At 36.5% G+C, this 13,753-nt stretch overlaps 1 protein-coding gene across 1 annotated transcript in view; it reads right to left on the reverse strand.

Moving 5' to 3' along the window:
- Erbb4 (erb-b2 receptor tyrosine kinase 4) overlaps nucleotides 1-7,867 on the reverse strand; it is a 259,221-nt gene extending 251,354 nt beyond the window's left edge. The window contains exons 1-2 of the mRNA XM_032899750.1: nucleotides 7,782-7,867; nucleotides 7,400-7,599 (exon numbers count right to left, since the gene is read on the reverse strand). Coding sequence (XP_032755641.1) covers nucleotides 7,400-7,599; nucleotides 7,782-7,867 — 286 coding nt within the window. The remainder of the gene's footprint in view (nucleotides 1-7,399; nucleotides 7,600-7,781) is intronic.
- Nucleotides 7,868-13,753: the final 5,886 nt, after the last annotated feature.

Genomic DNA, 13,753 nt, shown 5'->3' on the forward strand with positions numbered 1-13,753 from the left:
TCCACACACATACATTTTGATAGGTGGCCTGCGTAAGACCTGGGCACAAAATTCAGCATGTAGGAGTTGAGAGGAATGAGAAGCAGCAGTGATTATATATTAAAAACTATGCAAAGGGTGCTTATAATACTGAGTATGTTATAAAGTGCCTCTCACAGAAAAATACTGAACTGCAGAAAATCAAATATTTCACTTCACTCAAGTAAATATGTTAGTAACATAGTATATTACATATGCTATATTATGCTATATTATATATACTATACTAAATAATCAAGTAAACTATCAATAAATATCCCTTTGATATTTAGTAAATACAAAATAAATACTCTCTATAGAGGATATGGTTTACTCTATGTGTTGTCTTCTAAAATTGTCCTCAAATATATTCTAATACGTTTCTAAGCTGTAAAATTTCATATTCTAATTTTTCTCGAGGCAGTAAATAAACCTACACAAGAAGAAATTAATTGCACAGTCCATATATTTTAATGTACATTCCCTTTTACCTTTTCATATTTTAGATTTTTTTTTTAGTTTGTAATTTTTGAAATTTCTTCTTTTCCCCCAAACATATGTTTCAGCATCCTGGAACACAGATATCAACACGTTCCCCAATGGCAGCATGGATTACATACATCAACATGGCCTCCAGTTGCATCACAGACCACACATATCAATTTTCATTCAAGAATATTGTATTTACATAATTTCCATTCCCTTTCCATCTACTCCAACTTCTCCAGCACTCTCTCACTGTCTCCCAGTTTAATGGTTTAATATTTATTGTTACATGTTTGTGTACCTGTATACATACACACATAAACACGTACTTAGCTTGGTGAGTCTGTTTAGTATTACTCAAATGTAAATGGATTTAGAGATGACTACTTGAGATAGATAACCTAACACGTAATCATGCTATACAGGTAACAGATATTTCCCTTTTCAGTAACCATTTATTGCCATGGCTTTTCAACTCTGAGTTGAGCTTTGATGAGGTATCTCTCATCTTTGATTTGGTGTCACTGGTATCATCCCTTAATTCTTCTTGAGGCGACCACATTCTTAAGTAAGATGTGATGTCACATCTCACCTTTACATATGCTTCTATCCGTAATTCAATAAGGAAAGTAATAGGGGAAGAGACAAAGTTGAGTTACCCAAAGACTCTCCCACAGACACCTGTCTTATTAAGGAGCATTATGTACTAAGGATACAGAATTAGGGGGTCATAGAACATAAACATTTCTTTTAGTCTCCAAGGGATTCACTGATTAAAATGATACCACTTATATGGATGAAAACAATAGAAAAATGTCATTCCATAAAATTCAAAGCCAGAAGCATGGAATATCAATGTATTGGGCAGTTCCCTCTCTCTCTCTCTCTCTCTCTCTCTCTCTCTCTCTCTCTCTCTTTCTCTCTTCACTTCACTCAAGTAAATATGTTAGTAACATAGTATATTACATATGATATATTATGCTATATTATATATACTATATTAAATAAACAAGTAAACTATCAATAAATATCCCTTTGATATTTAGTAAATACAAAATAAATATTCTCCCTCCCTCCCTCCCTCCCTCTCTCTTTCTCTCTCTCTCTCTCTCTCTCTCTCTCAGTAGATCATGACACTGAGCCAACTTCCTGTGATGTCAGTTATGATTTGCTTCATTAGCCTATGAATGTATAACTCCAATTAGGTGTGTCTTCCCTCTAAATTGTCACATGGCATTTCCTCTGTCTCTTTTCTCCTAAAGATACTAGTCACTGGACTAATGCCTTATTCTACAGGCATACCTCCATTTTAACTTAGATTTTGATCTATCTTCATTTACTTGAAGTCAGACTTAACATGCGACTGGTCCGTGTCTTTTGAGGAGAAGGAACAATACAGAGCTCAGAGCTGCACAGAAGGAGCTCTAGTCATTGATTCCCAGTCTCCTGCATTTCAACACCGGACAGCTTTACCTTTAAAATGGTATAGCCACGCATGTAGGCACTAGTCAGAATACAGTGCTGTCGTTTGAAATGAAAACTGAACCCTGCAGCGAGGCTGGCTTTTATCACTGAGAAGTTCTTGATGCCTTTAGACATTTTAGGTTAAAAATTAGAGGAGATCTCATTTTTGTAACTAATCAGCAACAGTAACTGCTAATTATTTTTTGAAAAGAACATAGAGAACATTTCAGTCATTGTTAGTAATTAGACATTGTGCTGTTTCAAATAAAATATGAAAAAATTGCAAAGAACAGTGTACTGATATTTACTTTGGTAATTTAGGGAAGGAGATCTGAAAAGTATAATTAAGAGTTTCTATCTTCTGATTACTTCAAAGGATACTGTTTACATTGGATCCTGATTTATGCACCGTATGTTTCACATCAAGCCTGGTTTAATAAAAATTACAGTAGAGTTCATTAATTTCTAAGTGAACATAGTGTATCCCATCCCAAGAACAGTTCTAACCTGTTAGGCAGAATCTAGTTTATAAATGCACAGGACTGAGGGGAGGTAGCAAGATAGGTGTATGCAAACTAGAGATGGAAAGATAGGACTGTTGGCATAGTAGAAAACCTTTTTTAGCAGTGGAGTCTCATATTATAATTTAAATTACAATTAATCATAAGTGATATCCAAAGTTCATACTCTGTAGCATACAAAAAATAGAAATAATATGACCTTAATAATAAGTGCATGAGATATTTACAGGAAACTGAAATTCCTCATGATATTCTAGAAAGTAAAATATTTATTCTCTAGTTGCTATTGTCATGGTTACCAGTGAAAAACAAATAGGATAGTACATGAAGAAAATATTCCTTCTAACCCTGTTTTATTGTATGCCTTCCTTCTTTCCTTACCAATGCCATTTGGATTAAATACAGGATGCATACTAATCATTGTAAAATGAGGTCATGTGGACATCCGTGGAGTTTAGTGATTAGCAAGTAATTATAGTTTTGCTGTTTTTATTTGATTGAGGCATGCTCAGTGTGCTAGAGTTCCTATTACCAAATGGCAGGAATGTAAAGACATAGATAAATATAAAATTGCATACAGCTGGTCCTTCATATCTATGCATCTATGGTTAATGTTACTGCAGATGTAATCAACCTTTGATCAAACTACAAAAACTGCATTTATTTTTAAACAGGACTGAAATGATGTATCATTTTTTTTACCCTTTACTATTCCCTATATATTTTTGCAACTATTTTCACAGTATTTAAATGGAGTTCAAAATTTTAAGTAACCTAGATATAATTTAAAGCATAATGAAAGATATGCATAGGTTTCATAAAAAATGTCTGCCTTTTTGTACAACAGAGAATGCATGGTTATGGATTTTGCAGTTGTGCTGGACTTCTTGAACTGACACCCAAGGATGATAAGCAGTAATGCATTTCTTCAGTATTTTATGCACCTCCCTAAACCTAACCAAAAACAAACAAGACAAAACAAAACAAAAGCAAGCAACCAACCAAACAATCAAAATCCCCCAAAAGAAATACACCTAGTATAAACATTCAACATCACTACACATTTTTCTTCTGAAGTATTACCCAAGTTTTATATATTGTGGATATTTTAAAGAACTTTGTCTGTCACTCATCAAAATACCACCCTACCCCCATGTCTCCATCTTCAGTGAATCACACTTATCTCCCCTTCATAACTTCCGTCTCTCACTCCTCATTCATAGCTATACCTAGCCCTCAGCACCAACAGGTATTCTCTGGGAACCCACAGACTATTATAATAGGGGAAGCAGAAAGTCTGACTGTAGATCTTCATATCTCTCTCAGCTCCTCTGAAAAAAATTCTCAGTCCCATCATCAGCTCTGCAGCAGAAATCTGTACAGACTCTCCTCAGTTTCTGATCCCATTTCCAGGGCACTAAGAAGATTCTGGTAGAACATCTTGCTATCCTCCCTTCTGTGAACCCCCTAATTCCCTGATAGCCCATTCCTGTTCCCAAGTGTCAATTCCCGATACCTAGGAACACATTTTGCCTGGAAACCCCATTAAAAGCACCTATGAGCATCCCAGGAGAAATTCATACCAGGCAACATACAACCACCATACCAGAAAGGGCAGCAGAATATAGAGAACAAAACATCCACTCAAAAACACAAGACCAAAAACTAACACCTAGAATTTAATTTTTCCAAACATAGATGCCTAACATGTTAGGGTAAAAACACAATCAACAATAGTCAGGACAGAATATTTCTATTAGAACTCAACAACCTTATTACAATAGACCTTGTGTATTTCAAGATAGCTGAAGCCCAAGACCTGGACTTCAAAATAGCCAGGATTAATATAATAAAGGTCCTTAAAAGTAAAGAAACCCAGGAAAGCACAAACAGTGGAAGTACATGAATAATAGAGTTCAAGACCTGTAGATAGAAATACAATCAATAAAGAAAACAAAACTGGATACACACACACACACACACACACACACACACACACACACAAACACACACACACACATATATATATATATATATGTATCTATATATATATATATATATATATTATGGGTAGATTCTCTGCCATCATAGATATAAGAAATGGATATCTCAGTCAAAGAAAATGGTGAATATTTTCTTGGAAAATGGAAAATAATTCTTGGCCCAAAACAGGACATAATCATTGGTCAATTGTTCACAGCCTAGTGAATGGCCATAAAACCACATGCATATGGGAATCACTAATTTTACTCAGGTGTTTATTATTTTAAAATTCAATTGATTTATTTATTTATGTGTTACTTTATCTTACCAAATGACAAGTGTCTTTGTGGCATTATTGTGACATGTTTGCTTGAGTTTCCCCACCTTCCTATCTCCCTTCTCCCTTTTCTATCCCTTCTGTTTTCTTCTGCCTCCAGTGACTTGAGATGCCAGGGTGAGTTGGTTCCCCTTTTCAAAGGAGAAGGGGAGGGGAATGGGGGATAAACTTTGCAAGGGTGGCACTGGGTGGAAGTGGGGCCTTTATGACAGTTTGAATATGAGTGGCCCAGGGAGTGGCACTAATAGCATTGGTGACCTTGTTAGAGTAGGTGTGTCGCTTGGTCATGGGCTTTAAAAAGAGCCTTGTCCTAGCTGCCTGGAAGCAACTCTCCTAGCAACCTAAGGTGAATTTGTAGAACTCTTGGATCCTCCTGAATTATGCCTGACTTGATGCTTCCATGCTCCCATTTTGATGACGATGATCTGAACCTCTGAACCTGTAAGCCAGCCCCAAGTAAATGGTGTCTTTATAAGAGGTGCCTTGGTCATGGTATCTGTTCAGAACAGTAAAACCCTAACTAAGACAGCCTTCATTCATTGGTAGCACATCTCACATTTTCAGGATTCCAGTGTATATTGAATACCGTGTGAGACATCCAGTCTGATGAACTGCACAAATATAGTATCCTTGTCTTTTCCAATGGAGACAGCCACTGTTGGACTAGCTGGACCATAGCCTATAGTACATTGTAACAAACCCCCTTCAATCTACATTCTATCAGTTATGTTCCTCTGGAGAACCCTGACTAATGCACCTATTCTATGACTTTCATCTCCAACAATGTAAACAAAACAAATGTCTCTATATTATGAAGTACCCAGCTTTTGTTAGATTTATTTATTTATCTACCGTTGTAATAACATAAAACATCTACTAAGACAAGTATTATCTTGACTAAAATATATAGAATATATTATATGTAGCTGGTAGACTGTGTATGATAGTAATAATTTCTTTTGAATAGTTTCATAGTGAAATAAGTATCTAAGTCTTTGAAATGTGATAGACATCAGTTTGATCAATGGAAATATTAGTAGCTCAAACCACTGGGGTCATTATTTATCTTTCTTGATATTGCTATACTAATCTTCACATGGATATTGCTACAATTTATAGGGTGGTTGCAAACAAATTAAATCACATATATCAATTAAGAAGCACAATCTGACATGTTCTTAGCTGGTCATTTACTATAACATATTGCAACTCACTTCTGTCATCAAGGAGAAACTGATTAGTCAATAAATTATATTGGCTCAGTAGAGTATTTAATTGGATATTAAAAGGAATTACAAAAACTTTCATATGTCTAAAATTAGAGAAAATTTATATATGAAGAAATAAGAACACATTAAGACAGAAAGTAGAAAACCTAATCTATTAAATTGAGAAAAATATAAAATGTTTCACTAGTAAATATGAAGGTTAAAAATCATCTGAAAGTAGAAATTTATTTACATTACAAGAAATAACAGAAAATTAATATACTAAAATTTCAAAGTGCTTCTTCAAATCTAGAAGCAAAAGGCCCAATAATTACCAATCTGAATGTAGAAAAAAGGCATGAATAAAGTGAAGTATTTTATAAGAAAAGATATAAATGTTCAGTAAGCACTAAATATGACTCAGTCTCAACCTCAATCATGTACATTTTAAAGATTTCCTTTTCCTATTAATGATCACTGACATATAAAACCATGGTTGTTCATTGCCTATTTAATAATAAAAAAGGTAGATACATAATTTGGAAAAGGTGTTTACACATTGAAAAATTGATAACAAAACTTTGTTTAATTATATTTAAGTATATATGCACAATAGTTTCTAAGCCATGGAATGTGTTAGCTCAGAAGAAAATCAAATGTGGGTTTTGAAGTATTGGTAATATTTGTCGCTATACTGTTTATATGTAAGAATTTCTTCTTCCCTTTCAGAAAACTTCAAAAGGCTTATGAAGAATCCACTAGAACTTCTCCCACATAGAACTGTCACTCTGAGAGAACCAGCACCACATGGGAGAAAGAGGCTGGAAGTACAGCCTTTCATGTCCCAAAGTTGTTTCTTAACCTCATCCTCTTCAAACTGTCATACCTACTTCGACAGTTTTGACTAAAAGAGGGAAGTCTTCTCAAGCCACTGTCACCCTTTATGGATGAGGTAACATCTTTCTTTCCTTTTCTTTTTTCCTTTGTCTTTGCTTTTTCTTTTTTATCTTTTTCTTTTTTTAATTTTAAAAACCATTTTGAACTCCAAACCATCTATTTAAAGTATTGCATTTTTAAATTAACAACCGTTCCATATTTTGATAAGAGTGTTTATGGTGATTCTGGGAATGGTGGAGGGGGCCCTCTTCGTATACCTCCACCATCTATAACATCTAAATCTATCTCTAGATGAGATTTTCTGACATTGGCCAGTATGTGAAGACACACCATTTTTGACTATGCAACATTTTTGATAATCATACCACCTCTCTATTATCGAATGCTGGGATAATGGAGAAAACTTTGGATGCTATTTTTAAGTATTTTGTAAAATATTAAAAAGAGCAGAAGGTCCTGTTTTAAGTTACAGGACATGTACTTACTACAGTTCTCAGCCCTCCTGTTGTCTCGGATCACTATCCTCTGGTTAACGGTGCTGAACAGTGTTGTCCAGTTGATGGTGTGGTAATAACACAGGTTGCTGTTGTCAGTGATGTAGATGTTGCCCGCACTGATTTCCTTCAGAGACTGGAACTGTAGTGAAGTGATACCTTGTTGTTTGAGGATAAGCAATGAGAGACCACTAAAAAAGGAGAGAGGGGGAAATAGAAAATGAATAATTCAGAAAATATGCTCAAAAGTTCAATAAAGACATAGTATCTCATAGCATTGGTTGGCATTGCTGTTCCTATGGGGTTGCAAGCCCCTTCAGCTCTTTCAATCCCTTCCCTAATTCTGCCAATGGGGGTCCCATTCTCAGTTCACTGGTTTGCTGCTAGCATTAGCCACTGTAATTGACATGTTCTGTCTTTGACTCTCAAGAGAGATCTATATCCAGTTTCGGTCCGCATGCACTTCCTAGGTTCATCAATCTTATCTAGTTTTAGTGGCTGTATATATATATATGGGCCACATGTGGGGTAGGCTCTGAATAGCCATTCCTTCAGTCTCTGCTCTAAACTTTGCCTCCATATCCCCTCCTATGGATATTTTTGATCTCCCCTTTTAAGAAGGAGTGAAGCATTTGCATTTTGGTCATCCTTCTGGAGCTTCATGTGGTCTGTAGATTACAACTTTGGGAAATTTGAGCTTTTGGTCTAATATCCACTTATCAATGAGTGCATAAAATGTGTGTTTTCTGTGACTGGGTTACCTCAATCAGGATGATATTTTCCAGTTCAATACCTTTGCCTATGAATTTCATGAAGTCGTTGATAGCTGAGTAGTACTCCATTGTGTAGATGGACTACATTTTCTGTATCCATTCCTCTGTGGAAGGGCATCTGGGTTCTTTCCAGCTACTGGCTGTTATAAACAAGGCTGCTATGAACATAGTGGAGCATGTGTCTTTGTTGTATGTTGGAGCATCTTTTGGGTATATGTCCAGGAGTGGTATAGCTGGGTTCTCAGGTAGTGGAATGTCCAATTTTCTGAGGAACCTCCAGACTGATTTCCAGAATGGTTGCACCAATTTGCAATCCCACCAACAATGGAGGAGTGTTCTTCTTTCTCCACATCCTCGACAGCATCTGCTGTTGCCTGAGTATTTTTATCTTAGCCATTCTGACAGGTGTGAGGTGGAATCTTAGGGTTGTTTTGATTTGCATTTCTCTGATGATTGAGAATGTCAAACATTTCTTTAGGTGCTTCTCAGACATTCAATATTCCTCAGCTAAGAATTCATTGTTTAAATCTGTATTGCATTTTTAATAGGGTTATTTGTCTCCCCGCAGTCTAATTTCCTGAGTTCTTTGTATAGTTTGGATAATAGCCCTCTATCATATGCAGAATTGATAAAGATCTTTTCCCAATCTGTTGGTTGTCGTTTTGTCCTAATGACAGTGTCCTTTGGCTTAGAGAAGCTTAGCAGTTTTATGAGGTCCCATTTGTCAATTCTTGATGTTCTTGGTGTTTTGTTCAGGAAATTTTCCCCAGTGCCCATGTGTTTGAGATTCCTTCCCACTTTTTCTTCTATTAGTTTGAGTGTATCTGATTTGATGTGGAGGTCCTTGATTCACTTGGACATAAGCTTTGTAGAGGGTGAAAAGAATGGATCAATTTGCATTCCTCTACAGCCTGACCTCCATTTGAAACAGCAACAATTGTTGAAAATGCTCTTTTTTCCATTGGATGGTTTTAGCTCCTTTGTCAAAGATCAGGTGACCATATGTATGTGGATTCATTTCTGTGTTTTCAATTCTATTCCACTGTGCTATCTGCCTGTCTCTGTACCAGTACCACACAGTTTTTTTTTTATCACTATTGCTCTGTAATACTACTTGAGGTCAGGGTTGGTTATTCCCCCAGAATTCTTCTATTGTTGAGGATAGTTTTCACTATCCTGAGATTTTGTTATTCGAAATGAATTTGCAAAATGGCCATTTATACTATATTAATCCTGCCAATCCATGAGCATGGGAGATCTTTCCATCTTCTGAGGTCTTCTTCAAATTCTTTCTTCAGAGACTTGAAGTTCTTGTCATACAGATCTTTCACTTGCTTGGTTAGAGTCAAACCAAGATTTTTATGTTATTTCAGACTATTGTGAAGGGTGTCATTACCTAATTTCTTTCTCAGCCTGTTTATCCTTTGAGCAGAGGAAGGCTACTGATTTGTTTGAGTTAATTTTATACCCAGTTACTTTGCTGAAATTATTTATCAGGCTTAGTCTTTCTCTGGTGGAACTTTTGGGGGTCACTTAAATAAACTATCATATCATCTGCAAATAGTGATATTTTGACTTCTGCTTCTATTTCTTTAAGAGCTATGGGGTTGTTTAGATGGTTTATTTTGATCCTGACTTTGGTACCTGGTATTTGTCCAGAAAATTGTCCATTTCCTCCAATTTTTCAAGTTTTGTTGAATATAGGCTTTTGTAGTAGGATAGGATATTTTTATGCATTTCCTCAGATTCTGTTTTGGTTCTATGTCTCCCTTTTCATTTCTGATGTTGATAATTTGGATATACTATCTGTACCCTGTGGCTAGTCTGGCTTAGGATTTACCTATCTCGTTGTGGAAAAAAAACAGCTCCTGTTTTGTTGATTCTTTCTATGGTCCTTTTTGTTTCTACTTGGTTGATTTCAGCCCTGAGTTTGATTATTTCCTGTCTTCTACACCCCTTGGTTGTATTTGCTTTTTTTTTTTTTTTGTTCTAGAGCTTTTAGGTGTGCTGTCAAGCTGCTGATATATGCTCTTTCCTGTTTCTTTTTGGAGACATCCAGAGCTATGAGTTTTCCTCTTAGCACAGCTTTCATTGTGCCCCATAAGTGTGGGTATGTTGTACCTTCATTTTCATTAAATTCTAAAACGTCTTTAATTTCTTCCTTTATTTTGTCTTTGACCAAGTTATCATTGAGTAGAGTGTTGTTCAACTTCTATGTATATGTGGGCTTTCTGTCATTTTTGTTGTTATTGAAGACCAGCCTTAGTCCATGGTGATCTGATAGGATGCAAGGGGTTATTTCTTTTTTCCTGTGTTGGTTGATGCCTGTTTTGTGACCAATTATATGGTCAATTTTGGAGAAGATACCATGAGGTGCTGAGAAGAAGGTATATTCTTTTGTTTCAGGATGAAATGTTCAATAAATGTCTGTTAAGTCCATTTGGTTCATAAGTACTGTTAGTTTCTCTATGTTTCTGTTTAATTTTTTTCCCATGATTTGTCCATTGATGAGAATAGGGTGTTGAAATCTCCTACTACTATTGTGTGATATGCAACATGTGTGTTTGAGCTTTAGCAAGTTTTCTTTTATGAATGTAGGTGCCCTTGTATTTGGAGCATAGATATTTAGGATTGAGAGTTCATTATGGTGGGTTTTTCCTGTGATGAATATCAAGTGTCTTTCCTTATCATTTTTTGATAACGTTGGATTGAAAGTCAATTTTATTCGATATTAAAATGGCTACTCCAGCTTGTTTCTTCTGACCATTTGCTTGGAAAGTTGTTTTCCAGCCTTTTACTCTGAGGTAGTATCTGTCTTTGTCTCTGAGGTATGTTTCCTGTATGCAGGAAAATGTTAGGTCCTCTTTCCATATCCAGTCTGTTAGTTTATGTCTTTTCATTGGGAAATTGAGTCTATTCATGTTAAGAGATATTAAGGAATACTGACTGTTGCTTCTTGTTATTTTCATTGTTAGAGTTTGGATTATGTGTGTGTGTATCTCTTCTTTTGATTTTGTTTCAAGGAGATTACTTTCTTCCTTTTTCTAGGATGTAGTTTCTCTCCTTGTGCTGTAGTTTTCCATCTATGTATTATCCTTTGTAAGGCTGGATTTGTAGAAAGATATTGTGTAAATTTGGTTTTGTCATGGAATATCTTGGTTTCTCCATCTATGTTAAGATTTTTGCTGGATACTGTAGCTTGGGCTGGCATTATGTTTTCTTAGGGTCTGTATGCCATCTGTCCAGGATCTTCTGGTTTTCATAGTCTGTGTTGTAAAGTTTGGTGTAATTCTGATAGATCTGCCTTCATATTTTACTTGACCTTTTCCCCTTACTGCTTTTAATATTCTTTCTTCAATTTGTGCATTTGGTGTTTTGTCTATTATGTGACAGGAGGAATTTCTTTTCTGGTCCAATCTATTTGGAGTTTTGTAGGCTTCTTATATGATTATGGGCATCTCCTTCTTGAGGTTAAGGAAGTTTTCTTCTGTAATTCTGTTGAAGATATTTACTGGCCCTTTAAGTTTGGAGTCTGCACTATCTTCTATACCTATTTTCCTTAGGTTTGACCTTCTCATTTTGTCCTGGATTTCCTGGATGTTTTGGGGTAGGAGATTTTGCATTTTACATTATCTTTGACATTTGTGCAGATGTTTTCTTTCTTTTTTTTTCTTTTTCTTTTTTTTCGGAGCTGGGGACAGAACCCAGGGCCTTGCGCTTCCTAGGCAAGCGCTCTACCACTGAGCTAAATCCCCAACCCCACAGATGTTTTCTATGGTATCTTCTTCCCCTGAGATTCTCTCTTCTATCTCTTGTTTCCTGTTGGTGATGCTTGCATCCATGACTCCTGATCTCTTCCCTAGGTTTTCTATACCCTGGGTTGTCTCCCTTTGTGCTTTCTTTATTGTTTCTATTTCCATTTTTAAATCCTGGATTGTTTTGTTCAATTCCTTCACCTGTTTGGTTGTGTTTTCCTGTAATTCTTTAAGGGATTTTTGTGTTTCCTTTTTAAGAGCTTCTTGTTTACTTGTGTTGTCCTGTATTTCTTTAAGGGAATTATTTATGACCTTCTTAATGTCCTCCATCAATATCATAAAGTGTGATTTTATATGTGAATCTTGCTTTTCCGGTGTGTTTGGATATCCAGTATTTGCTTTGGTGGGAGAACTGGTCTCGGATGATGCCAAATAGTCTTACTTTCTGTTGCTTAGGTTCCTGTGCTTGTCTCTTGCCATCAGGTTGTCTCTGGTGTTAGCTTGTCCTGCTGGCTCTGTCAGTGGCTTGATCCTCCCGTAGGCCTGTGTGTCAGCACTTCTGTAGACCTGCTTTCTTTCAGCCAGATCTGGGAACAAAGAGCTGCTCCTGGATTTGTGTGATCTAAAGCCTCCAGGCAGGTTGCTTGGCACAGAAAAGTTGGTCTTACCTTTGCTCTCAGGTGTGTAGGTGGTCCTGGTGACTCGCTCAGCTTTTGGTGCAGGCAGAAACACAAAAGGTCCTGCCCCTGACTACTCCTAGGTCCCTGTGCCCAGAGGGCACACATGGCACTATGTGATTTCCTCTTGGGTTGGGAACGTGGGCAGAGACTAGTCTCCTCTGATTTCTGTCCACACTTCTTAGGGCCCAGGTCTCTCCACCATGGGATTTTGGTGCAGGGAGCTGTGGGACCTGTTCAGTTCAGTTCCAGGCACAGGCAGAAACCAGCAGATTCCTGCTGCTGACCTCTCCTATATTCCTGTATCCAGCGGCCACTATGCAGATTCCTCTTGGGCTAGGAATGTGAGCAGAATTGTCAGTATCCCCTGAGCTCTCAAGATTGTTTGTACTTCTAGGAGTTCAGCTCTCTCTCCCACAAGGTCTGTGTGACCGGTTCCAGTTTATACATTCATTTTCTTAGTAATTTTTGAGAATTTCATACATGAGTACCCTATATACATAATTTTTATTCCATACTTCACACTCTTGATTCCTTGATGTCACCCCCGTATCTCACCAATTTATGATTTTTCTTTAATTATTCTTATTTTGTACATGTATATATATATATATATATATGTTAAAAATGGCCTAGTACATTTAATGTTGATCATATGCATAATGTTTATGGTTGACTGTGGGATTGGGTAAGCTATTAAGGGGCTAATCTCTGGAGAAAACTGATTGTTTCTCTCTCAGTACCCATTAATTGTCTAGAGTTGGGGTATTTTAAAATTTACTCTTGTCACATTGAGACAATAAACAAAATCGTAATTATACACATGTTATTTAGCCGTTTACCTACTGACCAGGCCAGCCATTCCTTGGCTCAGCTGTTGGGATTAGTGCTGCGATGAATGCAGACGTGACGGTATCTCTGCTTCATGTTAACTTTCGGCATATACTTTAGAAATGTATAGCCTCATTATTCAGTCGTACCATTTTGTAGATGATCTCCACAATTATTTCTCTGGTTGATACACTAGTTTACATTTTCATTATCAGTGTGTAACTGTTCTCGTGCGTGCTTGTTAACATTTATTATCTTTTATTTTCTCACTGGGGTAATGACACTGACTTTCATTTTTTTCCTTTACAT

This window comes from Rattus rattus, chromosome 4 (assembly GCF_011064425.1).
Source record: "Rattus rattus isolate New Zealand chromosome 4, Rrattus_CSIRO_v1, whole genome shotgun sequence".
NCBI classification, from domain to species: Eukaryota; Metazoa; Chordata; class Mammalia; order Rodentia; family Muridae; genus Rattus; species Rattus rattus.